At 45.3% G+C, this 21,985-nt stretch overlaps 8 protein-coding genes across 8 annotated transcripts; 3 read left to right on the top strand and 5 right to left on the bottom strand. All coding sequences in view use genetic code 12, as the record gives it.

Moving 5' to 3' along the window:
* Window positions 1–118: 118 nt before the first annotated feature.
* On the bottom strand, window positions 119–3,499 carry LODBEIA_P01720 (uncharacterized protein; the record flags this gene model as incomplete). Its single annotated transcript, XM_066971639.1, has 1 exon — window positions 119–3,499. The coding sequence occupies one exon, from the start codon at window positions 3,497–3,499 to the stop codon at window positions 119–121; it is 3,381 nt and encodes a 1,126-aa protein (XP_066827110.1).
* Window positions 3,500–5,465: 1,966 nt separating this feature from the next.
* Window positions 5,466–6,788, top strand: LODBEIA_P01710 (uncharacterized protein; the record flags this gene model as incomplete). Its single annotated transcript, XM_066971628.1, has 1 exon — window positions 5,466–6,788. The coding sequence occupies one exon, from the start codon at window positions 5,466–5,468 to the stop codon at window positions 6,786–6,788; it is 1,323 nt and encodes a 440-aa protein (XP_066827109.1).
* A 207-nt stretch (window positions 6,789–6,995) lies between these two features.
* Window positions 6,996–9,488, bottom strand: LODBEIA_P01700 (uncharacterized protein; the record flags this gene model as incomplete). Its single annotated transcript, XM_066971617.1, has 1 exon — window positions 6,996–9,488. One exon carries the CDS (start codon window positions 9,486–9,488, stop codon window positions 6,996–6,998), a length of 2,493 nt encoding a protein of 830 aa, XP_066827108.1.
* Window positions 9,489–9,717: 229 nt separating this feature from the next.
* Window positions 9,718–10,716, top strand: LODBEIA_P01690 (uncharacterized protein; the record flags this gene model as incomplete). Its single annotated transcript, XM_066971605.1, has 1 exon — window positions 9,718–10,716. One exon carries the CDS (start codon window positions 9,718–9,720, stop codon window positions 10,714–10,716), a length of 999 nt encoding a protein of 332 aa, XP_066827107.1.
* Window positions 10,717–10,809: 93 nt separating this feature from the next.
* LODBEIA_P01680 (uncharacterized protein) lies at window positions 10,810–13,134 on the bottom strand (the record flags this gene model as incomplete). The annotated part of the gene is made up of 1 exon (XM_066971594.1): window positions 10,810–13,134. One exon carries the CDS (start codon window positions 13,132–13,134, stop codon window positions 10,810–10,812), a length of 2,325 nt encoding a protein of 774 aa, XP_066827106.1.
* Window positions 13,135–14,206: 1,072 nt separating this feature from the next.
* Window positions 14,207–14,614, top strand: LODBEIA_P01670 (uncharacterized protein; the record flags this gene model as incomplete). Its single annotated transcript, XM_066971583.1, has 1 exon — window positions 14,207–14,614. One exon carries the CDS (start codon window positions 14,207–14,209, stop codon window positions 14,612–14,614), a length of 408 nt encoding a protein of 135 aa, XP_066827105.1.
* Window positions 14,615–15,025: 411 nt separating this feature from the next.
* LODBEIA_P01660 (uncharacterized protein) lies at window positions 15,026–17,425 on the bottom strand (the record flags this gene model as incomplete). Its single annotated transcript, XM_066971572.1, has 1 exon — window positions 15,026–17,425. One exon carries the CDS (start codon window positions 17,423–17,425, stop codon window positions 15,026–15,028), a length of 2,400 nt encoding a protein of 799 aa, XP_066827104.1.
* Window positions 17,426–19,127: 1,702 nt separating this feature from the next.
* LODBEIA_P01650 (uncharacterized protein) lies at window positions 19,128–21,335 on the bottom strand (the record flags this gene model as incomplete). The annotated part of the gene is made up of 1 exon (XM_066971561.1): window positions 19,128–21,335. The coding sequence occupies one exon, from the start codon at window positions 21,333–21,335 to the stop codon at window positions 19,128–19,130; it is 2,208 nt and encodes a 735-aa protein (XP_066827103.1).
* Window positions 21,336–21,985: the final 650 nt, after the last annotated feature.

Raw genomic sequence — 21,985 nt, 5'->3', positions numbered from 1 at the left:
ATATGTATATCATTGGTCTTATATAAATAGTATATATTACATGGATCATTTACACATTTAAGAGTTCTTTAGTTATTATTCTAATTTTTCTTTGTTTCTAATGTCATAGGTCTTTCTCTTAGTTCATAAAATTAAATAATGAATTGAAATCTTCACTCATGTCCATTCCCGATTGTAAGTTCATATTGATGAACGACGAATCGATAAAGTTTGTTCTGAAACCTGGCGTTGAAGGGTTGACAATGTCATCTTGTAGAGGTTGGGCAGGAAGCGGCTGCTGTTGCGCGTTCTTGTCCCCCTGCGCAGCAGCATCATCATGTTGCGACTGCTGTGCAAGTGTCGAGTCCAAGGACTTGAACATATCGGCGCCGCCTGCATCTTCCAAACTTGGCGATTGTTCTCTCGTGGGAGGGATACTGAACGTGGGAAATAATTGAGTCGGTTCGAAATTCTCAAAAAATGTTTGTCGGTTGGGGTTATTTTCCGTGACCAAGGAAATGTCGGGGAACGACTTTGTGGATGACGATGGAGATGTATCCGAGTGCTTTTCATTGCCGTCTCCGTTGGCCTGCTTCAAGGGCACCTTGTATTTCTGGATCAACTGCTCAATCTGCGGCGTTCTCGAGTTGCTTATCCTTGGCGACACGCAAGGCAGGTTGGAGAAAGCCCGGTTTGGTATTGGAGCACGAAATTGACCTTGTTGGTCGGGGTAAACGTTGCCACCGGGAGAAATTCCCGAGGTGGCTGACCCGGGCGAAAATTTGGAATTGACTGGAGAATGTCTCAGCTGGCCAAGATGACCTTGCTGTTGGTGCTGGTTCTGGTGCTGCTGCTGCTGATGTTGTTGTTGTTGCTGCTGCTGTTGCTGTTGTTGTTGTTGTTGATGTTGTTGTTGATGTTGATGTTGTTGATGTTGTTGTTGTTGGTGGTGGTGCTGTTGCTGCTGACTGGTACGTTGACGCGAATGCGCAAGCAAGGGTGGCGGCTGGATCTGCGGTTGAGGCTGAGCAATATCCAGACTGTCATATAATCCCATGGGGTTCGTCACGCTCTTGTTGCTTGCGCTGCGTTCGCGGAAATCGGCAAGCTTGGAGCCGTTCTCAATGACACTTGCCCGTTTCATCTTGTCGTTTGCATACTTGTCAAACAATTTGATCAAGACTCCTGCAATGGGCCAATATAAAGCCAACTTCTTCAACACTGCTCTTGAAACAAACAAGGAATCGCTTGCCGTGGAGGCAATGACGGCATTGGTCGAGTCGACATGGTATATCAACATGATCAAGGCGCTAAACGCAATGTAGACATACATGGTGGGAACGTACTGCAACAAGTCTCTATCCAACAAGATTTTGGAAATTATCGAAATCATACGTGCCGACTGGAAGCTGATACCCCAACTTGGATACTTGTAGTTGTTGGGATTGGTGGATGATGATTTGGCCATTCTGATCAAATTCGATCTGTGAATCAAAAACAATCTGTTATAGTACTGTGCATTTAAAAGGCACGAATAAAAGTTTTGAGTAGAACTATCAGCTAGCGAAAAAGTCAATTGAGGGGGCAAGTTTGTAAACCAGATACCCATTAGCATATCACAGTGCTCGATAATCGACACGGCACTTCTCCTCTTCATAAACTCAGACTTGACACTGTACTGGTGTTTAATTATGATACCGGTAATCTCGGCCAATTTGATCAAATGGATAAAGTACAAAGCATGAGTTTCATTCACCGGATAGGGCGAAATGATGTTCAATTCCGGGTCACTCTCGTCGAAATCTTCGAGCGTCAACATGGGAACGTCGCAGTCGTTCAAGTCAATCACCACGGGTCGTCCAAAGGCAATAGCAACATTGCGGTCTTTTTCGAACAAGCACCACCAGATCCTTCTCCAAAGCCTCTTTTCCAGAATAGTCAAGTTTTTCGAGTTGGAAACATCACGCTGGAAACCAAACCCTTGCGCCAAACCGACTGCCACCCTTGTCCAGTAGAAAGAATTCTTGGTCACGTCCTCGGGTCCATCCCAGTACGAGCCTATCAAAATAACAGTTTGTAGAATCGATAAAGGGTCGCTTTCGTAATTCATTTCGTACAACGCTTTCGCTCTTCTGAAAAAAGTGAGACTGGCCAAGTTGGTAGATCCGTTGGAGTCCATCAATTGGGGGCTTTTAGAAACACGGCTGCCGCATAATAGCACAGCGTGCAACACCATCAAGCTAGGACTGTCATTCGGGTCGTTGAATTTTTGTATAAAAGCGCTTCGGTTCAAGACGGGCATCAAAGGATGCACATGTTCAAAATAAGCATCTATCAACTCCGTGGCAAGCTCCTTACTAGGCAACAAAAATGCTCCTCTCAACTTTAGAATCTCGAGTTCCACTGAATCTAGTCCGTTATCCACCAATTCAAACACATCCTCAGTCAACTGTACATGGTTTTCTCCGCCTTTTTGAGGAATGAATCCAACCGATGAGGAGCCTAAAAATGTCATTGATGGTTTCATTTTGGAGTGGAGCAATTCCTTCTTGTGCATGGAAGGTCTGTTCTTGTAGCCCGAAGTGAGCGAAGGAGGTACGCTTATCTGAGATATATTCAAGATTGGCTCGCTGGTGTTTGGCTGTTTATGGTGATGAAGAAGATGATGGGGATGGGAGTGATTTTGACTTGAGGATGATGATGATGATGGTGGGGGTGGATACAAGGGTGGTTCAGGCAACGGCTGCTTCTCCGCTACTGACATTGACGGTTCTGTCTTTACAGAAGCATTCTTGTCCAATGGCAGTTTGATTTCCTTCGATGTGGGTGACTTTAGTATACTAGTGTTGTTTTCTGGCTCTATTGCAGGAGCACTTTCTACTGACGAATCTACCGCTGGTTGTTGTAATGGCACAACTGTTGTTTTGATTGTTGGTGCTGCTACTGTTGTAGCTGTAGCTGAAGATGAAGCCGCGGTTGCGGCCGCGGCTGCTTCCGCTGCTAGTTTTTGCTTCTTGGCTTTAGTTTCTCCTGATTGGTTACCTCTTTTCTTGACTTCGGGAAGGACACAGTCGCAGCCAAATGTGATACAATTAGTGCAAGGTATATGTATTTCAGCATCGCACCGCACTTTTCGAGACCGACAAACGGTGCAGGCTCTAGACCCTCTGGGCCTTTTGTATTTGATAGTGAAGGCCTTTGGTTTTTCTCCCTTGGGGTTGGGGTTGGGTGTTGACGCAGCAGCACTTGCTGCTGCGTTGCCAACATTACCTGAGTAGTCTGTTGTCGAAGTGTCGGCGTGATCTGTCTTCAGCGACTGCTTGTCCGAATCTCGTTGGAGCTGCTTGTCACCAATTGGTCCCGTTGTATTTGTGTTATCATTATCATTGGCGGTGTTGTCGTTGTTGGTATTGGCATTGGCTGTTGTTGTTGTTGTTAACCCATTCAGAGGTCGGATGTCGTCATCAGCGATGTAGGAATTTTCCAGTTCAACTTTGACCTTGACCTCCTCTTCCGACATTTGCAATACAAAAAAAGTTTATCGAATGTGATGAAGTGATGAATGCACTAGCAGTAGCAGCAGTCCTAGCAGTGGCGGTATCGAGTATTGACTATTCTGTTGTAAAAAAAGTGAATGTATGGATTTGAAGTCCCAATGGGAGGAGGGGGGGAGTTTTCAAGGAGGCACAATAGGAGTCACTTGTTTGCAGTAGAAAAAAAAAGCCCGAGATGTTCAGCTGCCTGTCGCCAGCAGCGGCCACCACGAGGAAAGTAATACGAGCTCCCTCACCACAACCACCAGCTGCCGTGTTCTCCTTCTTTTCCCTTAGTTTCCCGTTGGCGCCAGTAACCGGGAGTTCAACGCTCAAGGTTCAGCGTTCAAAGCTCGCAGTTCAAGATGAGTGAAAGCCTCGAGCTTAGCGGTGAATCAAACACAAAGGAAGGATTCTTGATTGGTTGACAGGGGAGAAGACAGAGAAGACGAAGAAGAAGCAAAATTGAAGAGGGGTGGGTGAGTGGGTGGTGGGGATGGATATATATACTGAAACTTGTCAGCTCTCAGAATTGCTCTTGCTTGGGTGTCACAGTATTTCCCTTGTTTCTTTAACGGGTGTGCCACTTGCCACTACAGATCAGTAACTGATGCTACTGGTTCTTAGAGACTGAACTGACGGACTAACCACAAGAATTAAACAACAACAACAACTACAACCACTCGGAGGGCTGGAACAGGGCACTCGTCAAATCACGTCAGGAGCCTAGATGATAAGGTTACTTCCTTTCTACCTTAAACTTTGATATCAAAAGAGACTTTTACGGGATACTCGGATACGCCTGGTCTCGTCTCTTTGAAGGCCTAGGGTTTGCGAGTATACTTCTATACATCTCTCCCCTGCTCCTCCTCCTTCTTCCTCCTCTTCTTCCTTCTTTGTCAAAAGTGTACGTTCTCGCACATACAAAGTACCGTGTCGAATTTCTTTACAATAGGTACTACTTAATTTGGAAAAGAATCTACAAGATATTGTTTGTGTTGCCACGCCAAACTGAAACAAACATCTGAGGCCGCGGCCCACTCGGTCGAGCTAGGGAAGCAAGTAATTGAAGAAATTGCAAAAGTGGAACCCACGAGATGTGTGTTTTCTTGTATGTTTCACGTTGAATGAGGAAGCGTGTGGGCGTGATGGGGCCGTCCGTCACGTGCGCACTGGCGCGTATTGGCGTGTGGGCGCCAGTAGGGGACCTGTTCGCTTCAAGGAGACACATCAGACGAACAGCTTTTTGCAGTGTTTTAGAAGAAAAGACCTTATCAGCGTCGCGGAATAGGCAGTACGTTTAGTCATGGACACCCGCCTCGCAGTCCACCCAACAATCTTCTTGGTTGCGCTCGGCGCACACACTTGGACCAGTTCGATCCTGAAAGAAACGCAATTGTTGCAAGACGGCTGCCCTACTCTAGCCTACTTTGTTCTAGTCCACTCTAGTCTGGCCCATCACCGTGGTTTCTCGTATCAAAAGGAAGCAAAAGAGGCTGTCCGGACTCTTCCTCGGGGGGGAGCTACATTGGAAAAACCATTGCCCGCTACGGGATAAGGTTCTGAGCTTATATGAAGGGAGGTTTGAGCCCGGCACGTGAAAGTCAGGTGCCTGCCATCTCGGCTCCGAGAAAGGGAAATAGTCACGTGATGTGTCGTGTCGCAAGTGCTCTGCTCCAGGAGCTCACGCGACACTGAATCGATCATCTCTTTCCACTTTGCAGTTGAAAAAAAAAACATTGTGCCAATGTACACTACCCTTTTGAAAAAATTACTGAAACCTCATTTCAATTGCTGCTATACATATAAGTAAACTAGAGGTTGATCGAACACGGGATTCATTTCAAAAGGCGGCATTGACATCGGCAATCCAGAAACTCCCCATCTAAACACCCTAACTTTACGAAACAATACCGCATAGTAATATAGACTTAACATTTGTAAACCGTGATAATGTCGAGCCAGGAATCCGAGGCAGAGAAAAACATTGAGATTTGGAAAGTCAAGAAATTGATCAAGTCGTTAGAATTAGCTAGAGGTAACGGTACATCCATGATCTCGCTAGTGATACCTCCTAAAGGCCAAATCTCGTTGATACAAAAGATGTTGACTGAAGAATATGGTACTGCTTCCAATATCAAATCTCGTGTCAACAGACTATCCGTGTTGTCGGCCATTACGTCAACACAGCAAAAATTGAAATTGTACAATAATGTTCCCAGAAACGGACTCGTGGTCTACTGTGGTGACGTTATAACGGAAGAAGGCAAAGAAAAGAAACTAAACATTGATTTCGAGCCTTTCAAACCTATAAATACTTCCTTGTACCTTTGCGATAACAAATTCCACGTTGAAGCTTTAAACGAACTATTGGAAAATGACGACCGATTTGGATTCATCATCATGGACGGTAATGGTGCTCTTTTTGGTGCCGTTAGTGGAAACACTAGAGAAGTCTTGCACAAGTTCACCGTTGATTTACCTAAAAAGCACGGTAGAGGTGGTCAATCAGCGGTGCGTTTTTCGCGTTTGAGAGAGGAGAAAAGACACAATTATGTGCGTAAAGTTGCCGAAGTGGCAGTTCAAAATTTCATCACTGCCGACAAAGTCAATGTCAAGGGTTTGATTCTTGCTGGTTCCGCAGATTTCAAAAACGAATTGTCCAAATCCGATTTGTTCGATAACAGATTGCAAGCAAAAGTCATCAAGATTGTGGATATTTCTTATGGTGGCGAAAACGGGTTCAACCAGGCCATCGAGTTGTCGGCAGAGACTTTGGCCAACGTCAAATTTGTCCAAGAGAAGAAGTTGTTGAATGAGTATTTCGAAGAGATATCGCAGGATACCGGCAAATACTGTTACGGTATAGAAGACACATTGAAAGCATTGGATTTGGGCGCATGTGAGCGGGTCATTGTCTATGAAAATTTGAACATAATAAGATACACACTCAAGGATATCGAAGGAGAAGAAGTTGTAAAACACGTTAACCCAGAATTGCCCGATAAGTCATGGCAAGAAGATAAGAAAACCGGTACCGATATGGAGATTGTCAAAGACGAATTGTTTTTGGAATGGTTGGCTGAAAACTACAAGAGCTTCGGTGCCGAGTTGGACTTTGTCTCTGATAGATCTTCCGAAGGTGCTCAATTCGTGCAGGGTTTTGGTGGTGTTGGTGCTATATTGAGATACAAGGTGAACTTTGACCAATTGGCCGACGAGGATGATTCCGATGAGGATGAATACTATGATGACGACGAGGATGACTTTATTTAGTTAGAGGAGCAGCATTCTAGAAAGGAATTTTATTCTCATCATCCCCAACTGGTACCAAAAAGAAAGAAAGAAAGAAAAAAAAAAAAAGGATAAAATCAAGGGTATACACTATATAGATTATCTTGCATATACTTTTTTTTGTTGCGGTTTTGCAGTTTTGCGGTTTTGATAGATGTCCTTTAATCATCAACTGGCAGTTGCAGGTGTTTATTCCAGATCGCTCTCGTTCTTGTTCTGGTTCCCACCTCCGTGCTTGAGCTCTAGTCTTTTCTGTTTCGCTTCCTTCTTTGCATCTTTCCTGCTCTGTTTGCGCTCGTTAATCTTTGCAATTTTCTCGATCCGGTTATTCTTCACGGGCTTGATGCTGCTTCCATTTTTCTGCAAATCCTTTAATGCTTTGACTTTTGCATGCCCCAAGACGTCTTCATGGTGCTTGCCTTGCACCATTTGATGTGCCAAGTTTTCAAGACCTGTGGTGATGTACGATCTCCTGTTGTTTTTGCGGATGGGATTTGCAAGCAACTCCTTCAATTCAAACCGAAGCCTCTTTTGCTCCTCCTTGGTCAACAGCCGATTTTCTTGTCTCTTTCGCTGTTTCTTGATGATGTCGTCTTCAAAATCGTCGAGATCGTGCAAGTCTTCCACCCCGAGATCCTCGGCCGCTTGTTTCACCCACGTGTTTTCCTTCCTCGAGGCGGTAGATGAAAGATTAGCATCAGCTAAGCGTCCAGCGAGTTCAACTCGCGGCTTCAACTGCGTCACCAAATCCATTTCAATAGGCAACAACTTGACGTCGTTTTGATGCACGCTGATTCTCTTGTTCTTATCGGCGTTGCTCGCGACCAATCTGCGCAATTTCCGCAACGGTCCCGATGCCTCCTGCGGCGAGCAAAACATCACCGAGACACCTTCCTTGCCAGCTCTCGCGGTTCTTCCCGAACGGTGGATGTACACATCTGCCGATCGTGGCAAATGGTAGTGGGCAACATGATCGATGCTGGGAACATCTAAGCCTCTAGCTGCCACATCGGATGCAACCAACACGGCAGTCTGGTTCTTTTCGCTTGCTTCTTTGAATTTTTCCAAGGAGCGAAGCCTCTGCTTTTGAATCATGGACGAGTGGATGGCGAAAGCGGGGATCTTGAGATTGTTGAGTAAGGGCACGAGTCTCTTTACTGAGTCGATGGAGTTGGCAAACACCAAAGTAGAGCCCTTGTACATCAACAAGAAATAGTACAAGTACAAGTCTCGTTCAAGCGGACCACACTCAACCAACGCCTCGGTAATCTGACCCGAGACAACTTCTTTGGGGTTTGCATCTACCAACATGGGTTTTTTATCCTTGAACTTCAACTTCTCATTCAACAAGTCTATAATCTCGTCGTTTTGAACCAAGGAGTTGCCACTATCTGTTGCCTTTTGGTGTTTTTGATGCTTGTCTAGCTTGCCAAACAAATCCCTCGAGAACGTAGCACTAAACACCAAAGTTTGCCATTTCCAAGGCACATCCCTATTTTTTTTGTCATTTCTAGGTCGCTTTTTCGAAAACAACTCCAAGATTTTTTCAAATTCTTCAAAATGGCCCTCTTGCAACAATCGGTCGGCCTCATCGAGCACAATGACGTTGGTCATGCTCAATCGTTCCACCAACTCTTCATCGTTTTGACACAATTCCAACATACGGCCCGGTGTGGCCACAATGATTGCGGGACCAAACCCAAGAAGCCTTTGTTGTTTTTGAATCGACAACCCACCCGTGACACTTACGATACCCTTTGTCGAGAGTGGTGCAAACTGTGCCAACCTGTTCAAATGATCAACCACTTGGTGCGCCAATTCTCTCGTTGGGGTAAAGATGATACCCGTAGGGTGGTTTACCCGTTTTTCATTTACATTTTGTTTCACTTCAGATAGTGATTGTATGTACTTTTCAAGTATGGGGATACCATAAGCCAAAGTCTTACCGGAACCGGTGGTTGCCTTACCGACAACGTCCTTGCCCTGTAGTGCGAGTGGTATAGTTTGCTTTTGGATTGGGGTGGGAGTGTTGAATTGGAGGTGGGACAATCCGTTTAAAATGTACGGACTCAAGCTCGTGTCAAAGTTGTCTTCTTCCCAATCTGGTAAGTCTATATCGTCGTCGCTTGGCAACGGTAGGTCCAAGTTGGCAAATGCGTTGAATTGAAGCTCATCTTTTTCTGTCGGTACACCCTCGCTTGCTTGACCGGGTGGTGAATTTACAGACATGTCGTCAGTATCGTCAAAGCCAGTAAACTCTTCTTCTTCTTCTTCTTCTTCTTCTTCTTCTTCTTCTTTGTTTTCTTCGTCTTCGTTCTCGTCGTCATCTGCTATCATGTCGTCCTCATCTCCGTTCTCATCATCACCTGCTTCGCGAGCTTCATCTAGGACTGTCACGGCACTTGCTGCACTGGTAGTCTTATCCTCGCGTACGACAAATTGGGGCTTTCCGTCAATAACCTCCATATCCACCCCGTCAATCTCTTCAAGCCCATAAAACCCACCATAGTCGCCCATGTTGTCAGGGATCTCGACTGGTTTCCACGCTAAGTCATTGATCTTGACAATCTTGGATTCCTTCTGGAGCTTCTGTTTCAAAGAAGGCTGCTTCCGCACTTTCGAAACCTTGGAAGGTTTCATCTTCTTCTTACTGCTGCTAGAACCTGGGCCTTTCTTCGACATTGCTTTGATACTTCCCCAGTCCGGTTGTTGGTTGTTTTTTTTGTCCTTTGCTTGGACTTCAGGAGAATGTGTGAAACTTTTTAGAAGATGGGATTTTTGGAAATTTGCGAGAGAGCTCATCTGAGACCTGAGTCTTTTCTGCAGCGCAAAATTCAAAAATTAACCATTAGAGAAGCGCATCCCGAATGGCATCAAGGGGCATTCTCACGTGTTGAACCAGAGGGCCACGATGGCAAAACAGGGCACGAAGAGCTCGCTACATCGCCAATCCAAGTCCATTACGGGGAAAGTTGGCTTGCTTGCAAAGAAAAGCTTGAAGCCGCAGCAAACAAGGCAGATTATACGCCGATTCCACATCTTGCAAAAGAACAAACATGCCATTTTATCAAGATTGGAGAGTCTCCAGCTCGCAAACGGGAAGCGGGACAATTATGACGAGTTAAAAAAGGGCAAAACTTATAAAACCGCGTTTGCCGAGTTTAAACTACCGTCAAAGAATGCCGAGAATGAGATTTACAAAATTGACAGCTCGCAGACGATCTGTGATCTCATCAACAGCATCGCCAAGATTGATGCCGAGATACAGCAACGTGGAGGCATTGAGCGGTACCAGTCTGCATCAACGCAAGGACAGAACAGCAATCGAGGCGGAGACTCGTCCAAAAAGTTACTCGAGTGGCTCAGGTCCGACAAGTACCAGTCCAAGTTGACCAACGTCAACGCGCTTGAAATCGGCAGTTTGAGCCCCCAAAACGTGATTTCAACCAGTGGAGTCTTTTCCCCCGTGGTCCGCATCGATTTGAACTCGCAGGATCCGTTGATTATAGAACAAGATTTCATGGAGCGCCCGCTACCGCAGAACGAAAGTGAGAAATTCAACTTGATTTCATGTTCTCTCGTTCTCAATTTCGTTCCATCTCATGAGGAAAGAGGCCAAATGCTCATTCGAATAACCAAGTTTTTGAAGAAGCCAGACAAGACCCAGCTACCGTTGAGTTGCTTGTTCCTTGTGCTACCTTTGCCCTGCGTTTCCAACTCGCGCTATTTCGACAACGAGCAACTCCTAAAAGTGATGAAGTCGTTAGGCTTTACCCAGTCATTCTACCACGAGGCCAAGAAAGTCGCGTACTGGTTGTTTGATTGGGACGGCAAGGTCAAGAGAGCCAAGTATGCTAAAAAGCAGCTTCATTCAGGTCCAACCCGCAACAACTTCTGCATTACCTTGTGATGATGACTTTACTTATTAAGTGCTCTAATCTACTTTGCTGTATGTGTGTATGTATGTATAAATATATGGATGTAATTTTTTTTTTAATTTGGTTTACGCCCAGACTTGCAATTGCTCAAAGTAATCGACCCGCTTTTTCTCACCGTTTGCAATATTGGCCACAACCGCAGCTCTGATATCGTCAACCATCGCAGGGTGGCCGCAGGTGACAAAGCAGGTGGACCCAGTGGACTCAACGATGCTTGTCTCGACTAGCTTGGCGATGTTTGGTTTCGCTTCGAAGAAATCAATGTGCGAAAGTTCGGATTTGATCTGGGCGCGGATATCAGCTGTTGGATCTTCGCTATAGCTATCGGACTCGACCATTTCGGCTGTGTATGTTTGTGCTTGGCTTTTGGAAACCACCAAGGGCGTCAACTCGTTGCTCTCCTGCAAAATTTCCGACTCCACCGAAAGATCTCGTACTCTTCTTCTTTTAAACGCACCAGGGTCTACAGCAAGTGCTGGACGAGTAATGAAAATTACAGTTTCGATATTTTTTGAATTCTGCAATTTGAGAAGCTCCTCGTAAAACCAAAGCAAAGACGTGAATTCCCTTACTACCCACACCAATTTCAACTTGCACTTGCTCTTGCGGTCGGCGTTTGTGCTCTGTTCAAGCTCAACCACTTCTGAATAAATACCGGGAATACCATTGCCGCCAGCGATAAACACCAGAGAATCGTACCTGCCTGCAGGTGTCTTTTCTCCGTAAGGACCTTCAATCGCCACTGGGATGTGGGTGAATTTCTTATCCTTGTGTGTTTTCAAATACTCTGCCAATTGCAAGGTGACCCCCTTTTTCACTTTAATAAACAAGCATATCTCGTCCTCGGTCATTGTATATGTAAATGGATGCGACTGCCAAAAGCAGGATGGTCTCAAGAAATGGATGAATGCGTGTCCTCCAGGCACAGCTTCCCAATTGTCGGGTTTTGGTTTGCTAACAACAACTTTCAAGGTCTCGTCGGGTAACAAGTAGACTCTAGCTTGAGCAATTCCAAACGAGTAAAGTCTAAGCACTCTAATGATTCGATCAAACGCCCAAATTGCAGCACAGGTGTAATAGAACCAGACGCAGTACATGTCTTCAACGTGAAGCCAAGCACCGAAGATAAATACTGCAGCTAGCACAATGTGCAATAGCAAAAACACTTCGTACCATTTTCTGCGCAAGATCAAGAGACCTTGGATCATAATCGCGACTCCCGCCATGAACGCAGCCGAGCCGATATAGACATAGGTTTCAATGACACGGTTGCGCAATCTGAGGTAGTACGAGTAATTGACGCTATGGATGCAGATCATGACCATAATCTCACGCGACACCCACCGGTGCAAAGTGATGAATGTGGCATAGTCCCACCGCGTGAACCACTGCAAGAAATTGTTCCTGCCGCCAAACAAGATCAATAGCGGCATGAGTGAGCTCGACAAGATACTGGCCCTCACGGCGTAGTATCGTAGTAGAGCTAACCCTTTGGTGTTGAACAAGGGGTCGTCCTCCACGTACAGGATGTTTGCAGTCATAAAGTACACGCAAAGGATCAACGACGCTAGCAAGATCAAAGTCTCGGCTCTCGTTGGAACCAACAAGTGCAAGAAATAAGCAAACGGTTGCTCGTTTGTTTTATTTCGTGTTCCAGTCGCGGGCAACGAGACATGGTGCCTGAACCAGTTTGTCACGGGATCGGTTAACCGTTGTTGGAGGCCCGGTAACCAGATCTTGGACCAGTTGCCCACGGCAGCTAAGCAAAAGACACAAATCCAGAAGAGCACCAAGTATGCGCCGTAATCAACTGATAAGTCGAAATTGCCCAAAAAGCTCCGATACGCATGTTCAAAGATCAACGTTTCAGTTTCGTTGAGCTTTGCTGGAAAGTTTGTCAACGGGCGTAGCAACGATGAGGATGAATTTGTAAAGTTTTCCACTTTTCTAGCATGATGGTCATAGTAGGCATTCGCTCGCGTAACCACCTCAGCGCCGAGGTTGCTTTTGTACTGGCGACACATGTCAAGCAACGAGTCAACTTCCCCGGGGTGGGCTATTTTGTAGCAGTGGGCGATTGTCGCAAAGGCGTTGAAGTTGTTGCAATAGCACCACTCGAGGCTCTTGTCGGGCTCGCAGAACCTCGCCTGTGTCAAGACGATCTGGTAATTGCATCCGTAAAAGGCAATCTTCAGTTTGCCGTACTTGTGGAAAGGCGCTCCTATCTGGGCTCTCTCGGGGGCAATTGCCACCAACAGCGAAACCACTAGACACACCGAAATGGCTGTTTTCAACCGGTGGTGCAACGGGGATTTCGATCTAATGGGCACCAAGAACGGCACGAGAAGTATCGCGAGCCCTAGCGAGATGAATAGGGCTGGTATGTACATGAGTGGTGGTAGGTGATTGGTGCCATATAATTTCAACAACAGATGCCTCGATTATGGAAAACGTTAACGGAGGTGTTTGGCTGGCTCTAAATAGGCATCTAATCCTGCAATATATGTCTATATTTAAGTAGTTTTTGGGAAGGAGAGAAGGGGGAGGGGGGGCCCTTTCCATCAATCAAAAATTGATCCAATTGATCAAATAGATAAAGAACGGCTTCTCTCCTGCATATAGATGCGAGAATAATACATCACAGCGCCAACGTCCGTGCTTCGTATCGCGCTATGAATTGAGCAAGAGATTGCTAGATCTATTAGATAAACATTAGAGGTTTGCCAAAGAGAAATGAGATGAGGGGACTTTGTACGGCAGAGAAGCGCAGGTCCTTGGCTATTAACCTTGCAAGATAGCACAGGAGGAGAAGAGGAAAAGAGCCAGCCAAATGCACTTGAAGTTCAAGGATAGACTCCCAATTTTCGGGGACTTTGTTCCGGCCGAGAGCTACCATGTCCGCTCATCGGATGCCTGTGGCGTGTGGCTCGCCGTTGAGCTGGTCAGCTCGATTGAAGCCTCACCAACGCTAGGCACCAAGAGTTGTGTAGAGACAATGTTGTGACTTGAAGCAGCACCCCATTATGACTTGAAAAGTTGCAGTGAATGCATCTTTGATTTGATCTGTGTCTCTTTTCGGACGATATACCCGTAGCTCTACACAAGGCTGATAGCAATTTGTCGAGCCATTTCCACATTCGCAAGTCACGTGACACTTGCTATTTTTGGCTTTTTTTTGATTTGTAATAATAGAAGATTCAGTGTCGCATAATTTGTGTCGAGAATCCCAGACATTGATGACGTATGCCTCAAACGTCCCTCTTCGCGCAACGAGAGCAATTCTGGACCAAAAAAGCCAAAAACGCTTGGGTTCCCTTTTGGGATGACAAATACCATGCACTACAATCCACTTATAAAAACAGCTAAAGTATCCTATCATCTATTACAAGGGAAACTCATGTCTTTAGAACACTAATATAGATACAATCAAGACTAGGTATCCTTTGTATTTTATTAAAAGCAATGTCGATCCAAACTAGAGGCTTGAAAGAAGAATACGTGCCACTCCGCGAGATCAGAAGACCAATCCCACCGGTGTTGGACTACCAAAAGATCGACGCCATGGTGTCCACGCTAAGTGGCGTTCCCATGGCGTCCGCCACGTGCAAAATCGAAGATATCACGGGAGGCGAGCTACCACCAATTGACGTTTTCAAAGTGAGGGAGCAAGGCAAAAATTACTATTTTGCGTTTGGCGGTTGTCATCGGTTCCAGGCTTATGACCGAATGAGTGCTAAAACTGGGGAGGACGTAGTTGTAAAGAGCCGGATCTTGCCTGCGACGAGGAAAACTTTGAAGGTGTATTTGGGGGCATCTGTGGACCAGATGTTTGATGACATCGATAGCGAGAAAGAGAAGGACAACGAATAGAGTGTGTAATGAGTGATAGAGTAATATAAATGCCATTTTTTATTTATCTACGCGTAGCTAGTCGATTTCTCCATCTTTGTTGTGGAAAGTAACAGAACGCCTGGCAGGATAAACTGCTCTCAACTGTCTTGGAAAAAAAAAAAGATTGAAAATTAAATGTCTGCACCAGAAATCGAATCTGGGTCTGCTCGGCCACAACGAGCTGTACTAACCACTATACTATGCAAACTTCTTATTGTCCTGTGATTGTTTTTTTTTCTACTAATACATACACCCTTACTCACCAGATAGAAAGTACCTTATGCGTCATAAGCAAGCATGTAATAGATTGTAAAAGTGCAGGTTCTGTATTATACATCTATTAATCTAATCTGATCTAATCTATATCAACTTCTCCTTGTTATTCTTCTCCTACGCCCAGACTTGAACCTGTTCGTAAAAGTCAACTCTCTTCCTTTCCTCGTTGTCTACGTTTTCAGCACAGTAATAACGAATCTGATCAACCATGGCTGAGTGGCCACAAGTTACAAATGCAACAGATCCATGCGATTCGTGAATTGCCTCGGGCACAATTGTGGAAATATCGGGTCTCCCCTCTCGAAACTCGATATGATTGAGCTCTTTCTTCACCGATGACACTAGCGACAGCGTGGCGGATTTTTCGTCACAAGAGCTCTCTTCGAGTTTCGTTACTTCTTCCACCGACTCTGATTTTTCACCCAAATCTTCTGAAATTCTCGCCGATCCAGCAAACTTGCTGTTGAAATCTTCCATCAACGTACGGCTCGAGGCCTGGGTGACGTAGATAGTGGTTTCAATGTTTGTGGATTTTAAGCTCAACAACTCTTGGTAGAACCAGTACAACGACCTCCACTCTCTGACAACCCAGATCAACTTCAACGACTGCTGGCGGTCGTTTTGGTGGTGATGACCGCTTCTCTTTGCAATGTCAAACACCTCGGAGTAGATTCCAGGAATACCATTACCACCAGCAATAAACACAGCAGTGTCTGCGTATTTGGCAGGAGTTGACTCGCCGTAAGGGCCTTCGACCGCTACTCGCATTTTGCAAGCCCTGTCTGGAGCAGCACATAATTGCTTGTACAAGCTATGGGTGATGCCGCCCTTGACTTTACAGTACAACACTATGCAGCTTTCCTCCTCCACGGAGTCCGTGAATGTGAATGGGTGCGATTGCCAGAAATAGGTTGGCTTCAAAAAATGGATGAAAGCATGTCCACCAGGGATCGACTTCCACGATTTGGGCTTTGGCACAACGACTTTCAAAGTTTCGTCGGCCAATAAGTAAACATCCGACCTGGGGAAGCCAAAGTAGAACAAACGAAGAATCCGCACCACCCTGTCGACGCCCCAGATTGCAACAGTAGGGTAAACCAATTGTATGTAACCCAAATCCTTAACATGGTACCAGGTACCAACTACCCAGAGCACGGCCATTGCAATGTGTATGAGCAAAAAAATTTCATACCATCTTCTGCGAAGGAAAAGCATTCCTTGGACCATGATGATACCTCCTGCGACGGTGGCAACAATTCCCCAAATAAAATACCATCTCTTGACTGAGTTCGAGTACCTTGAACCCAAAGCGATGGTGAAACAAACCGCGTGAATCACAACAAGCATGAACATGGCCCTCGACGTGTGTCTGTGGAAAGCCATAAAGGTGCTAAAGTCCCAGCCAGTCGCCCACTGCAAGAAATTGTTTCTTCCGGCAAATAGGAAAACCAACGGCATAAACATGGTGGCAGTGATTCCCGATCGATCGGCAACGTATCTGATCTCGGCTTTGTACTTGCTGCCGCCGAAACGGGGATCGTTTTCAACTGCAGTCAGACAGAGGGCATGCGTCAACAAAACGACTCCATAAAACAAGGCAATGATGATCGACTCCAGTCGAGAAGGGATCAAGAAATCAAACACTTTGAACAACGGCTGTTCCTGAGTCTTTTTCCTTCCAAAAGCTGCTGGCACAGTAACGTGTTTTCTCCACATATTGACAACCGGGTTTGTCATTTTCTTGGTGAATCCAGGAAACAATATCTTGCTCCAGTACGAAACGGCGCCTAAAAGTAACACCAAGAACCAGTAGGCCAATATACCAGCGCCGTAGTACAATGACCCGTTATAGTTTGCATAGAATCTTTTATATGACTCCTGATACAATGTGGTGTTGGACAGGTTCAAGATGAAAGGAACATTGATGGCTTTTGATCTTTGGAAATGGGGGATTTCAGCAGCTGATTTGGCATTGGCGTTGAATCTTTTTATGGCGTCATCAAACCAGTCCTCGGGCACATCTATTTGACTTCTCTTGCAACCTTGCACCAAGCCCATCGTGTACTTTCTAGAAGTTTTTCCCGCTGCTTGCAAACAGCCTGCCAATGTGGCAATACTGTTGGGGTTGAGGCAATCGCAAGTATTGCCGCCGCCTCTTCCGCCTTTTCCTCCTCTCCCACCGTTGGCAACTTGAGTGTTGTTTTGTTGCTGGCCACCCAGCATGCCTTGGCTTTGACCTTGACCTTGTCCACTGTTTTGTCCATTCTGGCCCCCCTCGCTAGTTTTATTCCCTCCCTCGCCTCCGCTTTGTCCACCACTGCTAGTTTCCCCTTCCCTCTTATGTCTACCACCTCCGACATTTGTCTCGCAAAAGGTAACTTCAACTTGGATTTGGGCCTGACATGCTTGGTAGGGACTCATGTCACTGTTGTCGCTGTAAGGTCTACCATATGCCGAGACAGACCCCACCAGGCACGCAACAGCACAGCCAAGAATAAGCAGTTTCAGTTTCATTGTATCTGATGCTAGATGATGAAAGATTTTGCAGCAAAAAATAATGATCCTTTCTTTTTTTGAACGCCAGTTATTCAAAGGAATTACCAACTCATTTTATAGGTGAAAAAGCCAACGTCTCCAGTTCCATCCTGACAGCAATATTCAGACGGGCCCCTTTTTCACCGGCCTTTTCCCTCCCCCTTCCGCCCTCCATTAGCTATACCTCAATCGATTCCTTGCATTAATTGATGAGAATGCAAGTGTTTTTTTGCATCTTTGTTTGTGTCCTTGCAGTCACCAAAAGGTCAATCGTAATTCTCTTTTTTTTTTTTTTTTTTTTTGGCGCATTTGCGAAAAGAACCACCTTACCAAATGGGCATTTTGTTTCAAGGGTATTGGTCAAAAGTATTGGGCCCTAGTGAGTAAAACATCCAATCAGAGTTAGGGCTACTTCATCGCTCACCGCCATTTGTTTGATTGATTGTTCTGGTTCCAGTTAGACACTTGTGCATGATGTATTTTTGTTCCTCAAAAAAGAAAAAAAACGTTGTGGTGAACTTGGCGCAATTTTCATCCACGTCTTTTTGTTCCACATAGTTGGAGACTGCCCGACGTAATCTAAAAGATCAATATCAATAATACCAAAAAAAAGACGAAGCACATGCATCATTCAGTTCGCTCTGCCCAAAAGGGTATAGCCTGTGTGAAATTTTCAACGATGTGCATTGCCTGCTTCACTTGCCCGTTCACACCAATCACCGTTGTTCAAGTGTTTTATTAATTGCAGTTACGCCCGTGCCAGGAAGATGCCCGCATTTTGTTTTGCAAGACCCCCCCCCCCCCCCCAACCCTTTAGACTTCTAACTGTGCCAAAAAATAAGAAAATTGAGAAGAAGGACTAGGCCTGTTTGTTTTGTTTTTAGTCCGCCGCGTCCTTTGAATGTAATTGATCTACTGTGCTCTCTTGTTCTGAAAGATCCTCATTGGAAGTCCAGAATTGTGGGTCCCTGATGGATTTTTAAAACCGGGATTAAACGCCGAGCAAAACACTTGAAGCTGGGCGCAACGGACGAAGAAGTTGACGCATGATGCCACAAAGGTTGTCAAAAAACACACCGTTGCCTTCTCTTCGTGCGTTTCATATGAATGCAACCGGCGTATGTGCGATTGTAGGTGGAAAACCCATATGAATAAATCGTGAATCCTTGCAGGGGGGAAAAATCGCTGCAAAGAGCTTGCCTATTAGGATTGCCAACCTTTTTAAAATTGTTGTTTTGATCAAGAGCGGAAATGTCTCCAATTGCTTGCTTTAGCTTATCCAATTCCTTTTACCTCTCTAGTTGTTTTTTCACACTTTGAGAACTTTTAGACGACGTTCCTGGACTTACTCTGAGACCCACTCTCGAACCCCACTTGACAAATTCTTTCGCAACCCGTTTTTTAGCCGCCCAACTCGCCACAAGCTGTCAAGGTCTCGCTTACAACTAAGCCTCGTTCAATGGATCAAGTCTTCCTTTATTATCCCTCTACAGAGGTTAGCTTATTTCAACCTCCGCATTTCTATACTCTACAGGAATCGAGTTTATTTTATTTTTTTTTCATCTATATTCATACTAGTGGTTGGTTGTTGATTACTAGGATTGTATGTGTAGTAGACATTCTACTTAGGGGGGCTATTTTCAAGACTCACTTGCAGCAACGAAAAAAAAAAAAAAAACTTTCAAGCCCAGACTTGAACCTGTTCGTAAAAGTCAACTCTCTTCTTTTCCTTGTTATCCACGTTTTCAGCACAGTAATAACGAATCTGATCAACCATGGACGAGTGGCCACATGCAACAAAGGCAGTGGAGCCATTAGACTCGTGAATTTCACGAGGGATGATCTCAGCTAAAGACGGTCTTCCTTCTTCAAACTGTATATGTGCGAGCTCGCTCCTTATCGAGTTGACTATGGATTGAGTCTCGACTTTTTCATCGCATGAGAGTTCTTCCACTTTTGCCGACTCCTTGAGTGACTCCGACTTGGGTGTTTCAGTTCCAGGGGTATCGACGGATTTGGTCTCCAACGAGGCGGCAAATCTGTTGTTGAAGTCCTCCACACATGAAGAGTTCGAGGCCTGGGTGACGTAGATAGTGGTTTCAATGTTTGTGGATTTTAAGCTCAACAACTCTTCGTAAAACCAGTACAACGACCTCCATTCGCGGACAACCCAGATCAACTTCAACGACTGCTGGCGGTCGTTTTGGTGGTGATGACCGCTTCTCTTTGCAATGTCGAACACCTCGGAGTAGATTCCAGGAATACCATTACCACCAGCAATAAACACAGCAGTGTCTGCGTATTTGGCAGGAGTTGACTCGCCGTAAGGGCCTTCGACCGCTACTCGCATTTTGCAAGCCCTGTCTGGAGCAGCACATAATTGCTTGTACAAGCTATGGGTGATGCCGCCCTTGACTTTACAGTACAACACTATGCAGTTTTCCTCCTCCACGGAGTCCGTGAATGTGAATGGGTGCGATTGCCAGAAATAGGTTGGCTTCAAAAAATGGATGAAAGCATGTCCACCAGGGATCGACTTCCACGATTTGGGCTTTGGCACAACGACTTTCAAAGTTTCGTCGGCCAAGAGCGTGACGTCGGCATGGGGAAAACCAAACCACACCAAACGGGCGATTCTCACTAACCTGTCGACGATCCAAATGGCGACTGCTGGATACACCATATTGATGTAGCCGAAGTCAAGAACGTGGATCCAAGCACCTGCTACCCAGATTGCCGCCAAAACAATGTGGGAAAATAAGAAGATCTCATACCAGTTTCTTCTAAGGTAAAGCATTCCTTGGACCATGATGATACCTCCTGCAACGGTGGCGATTATACCCCATTTGAAGTAAGTCTCCTGAACGTCGTGAGTGTACCTTGGACCCAAAGCGATGGTGAAACAAACCGCGTGAATCACAACAAGCATAAACATGATCCGCGATGTGTGTCTATGGTATGCAATAAAGGTGCTAAAGTTCCAGCGCGTTAACCATTGCAAAAAATTGTTTCTTCCAGCAAACAAAAAGATCAACGGCATCATCATGGTGGCGGTGATGCCTGTTCTGTCTGCAACGTACTTAATCTCAGCTTTGTACTTGCTGCCTTGGAAGATGGGGTCATTATCGATGGCAGTGGTATTGAGGCCATTACACAAAATGGTGACTCCGTAGAATAAAAGTATAACTATACTTTCAAAGCGAGATGGGATGAGAAAGCTAAACATTTTTAAAAAGGCCTGTTCCTGCAGTTTCTTTGTGCCAAACGTTGCTGGCACCGTGACGTGCTTTCTCCAAAGATTGACAACTGGGCTTGTCAATTTCTTGGTTGCGGCGGGGAACAAAAACTTGCTCCAGTTTGCAATACCGCCCAAGAGCATCACCAAGAGCCAGTAGCCCAACATTCCAGCACCATAAAACAATGACCCACTATAGTTATTGTAGAACCTTCTGAAGGCTTCCTGGTGTGCCAAAGTGTTTGTCATGTTCAAGATGAAAGGCGTATTGATTGGTCTTGACTTGTTGAAGCCGGGGATTTCCAGGGCCGACTTTGCACTGGAGTTGTAAAGCTCGATAGCAGTTTCAAACCAGTCAGCCGGAAGCGTGACGTTTGCTTGAGCGCACGCCTTGACTGCAAAATCGGTATATTTCTTTTCAGTTCTCCCAATCGACTGTAAGCAGCCGGCGATCGTGGCAATATTGTTAGGGTTGACGCACTGACAAGTTATGTTTCTGCCCGGGCAAATGGTGACCTCGCCCATCACCTGGTATCGGCAAGCGTAAAAGAATCTTTTCGGACGGACGTCTTCATACGCCTCTCCATACTCTGCTGCAGCTTTCGAAATCAACTGAATAAATAACAAGCTGATAAAACACCACTTTGTGAACATTTTGAATTAAAATGCCGTGGAGATTATGAGCAATAATGGATGTACGATGTACGATGCAGAACACTGGCCAAGAAATACCTCTCCCCCACGTCATCCAAGGGAGGAGGGAAATCTCGACGATTTTATACATGAAAAATCACATCTGCATTGTCAAAACAAGTACCCACTTTTTTTCACTCCTCTGGTGAAAAAATTGCAAGAGTCAATGTTGTGTTCACCATAGCTAGAATTTCAAATTGTGCAAAAACGACGGATACCGCCTTATGAGTTTAAAAACAAACCCCACCCTTACAACCTAGTTTGCAGCGTAATCACGACCCAATAGTATGTCGAGCTTTACATTCGCTGATGAAAAAAATGGCCATCACGATATCAAAAGGGCCAACTAAAAAAAACGAAAATTGAAAAAAAAATTGCAGTTTCAGTGGGAATGAAAACTGCGCAAAACGCAAGGGGGTTATGCAAATCTCGTAAATGTCTTTTTTATTTTTTTTTTTTTTGCTTTTATCTAAAAGATCAGTTGTTGCTCCAAACGGGAAGAAGGTAATTTGCAATCGTCGCCTCGACAATTGCCCGTTCATGTGCTCCCGGTATCTGCACAAAAACTTAAAAATTAGAGGGAAGGGAGTAAATAAAGGAAGATGCAACTG

Source organism: Lodderomyces beijingensis (genome assembly GCF_963989305.1).
Source record: "Lodderomyces beijingensis strain CBS 14171 genome assembly, chromosome: 1".
NCBI lineage: Eukaryota > Fungi > Ascomycota > Pichiomycetes > Serinales > Debaryomycetaceae > Lodderomyces > Lodderomyces beijingensis.
The sequence above is the reverse complement of the archived record's forward strand: the minus strand, read 5'-3'. Positions and strand labels throughout refer to the sequence as shown.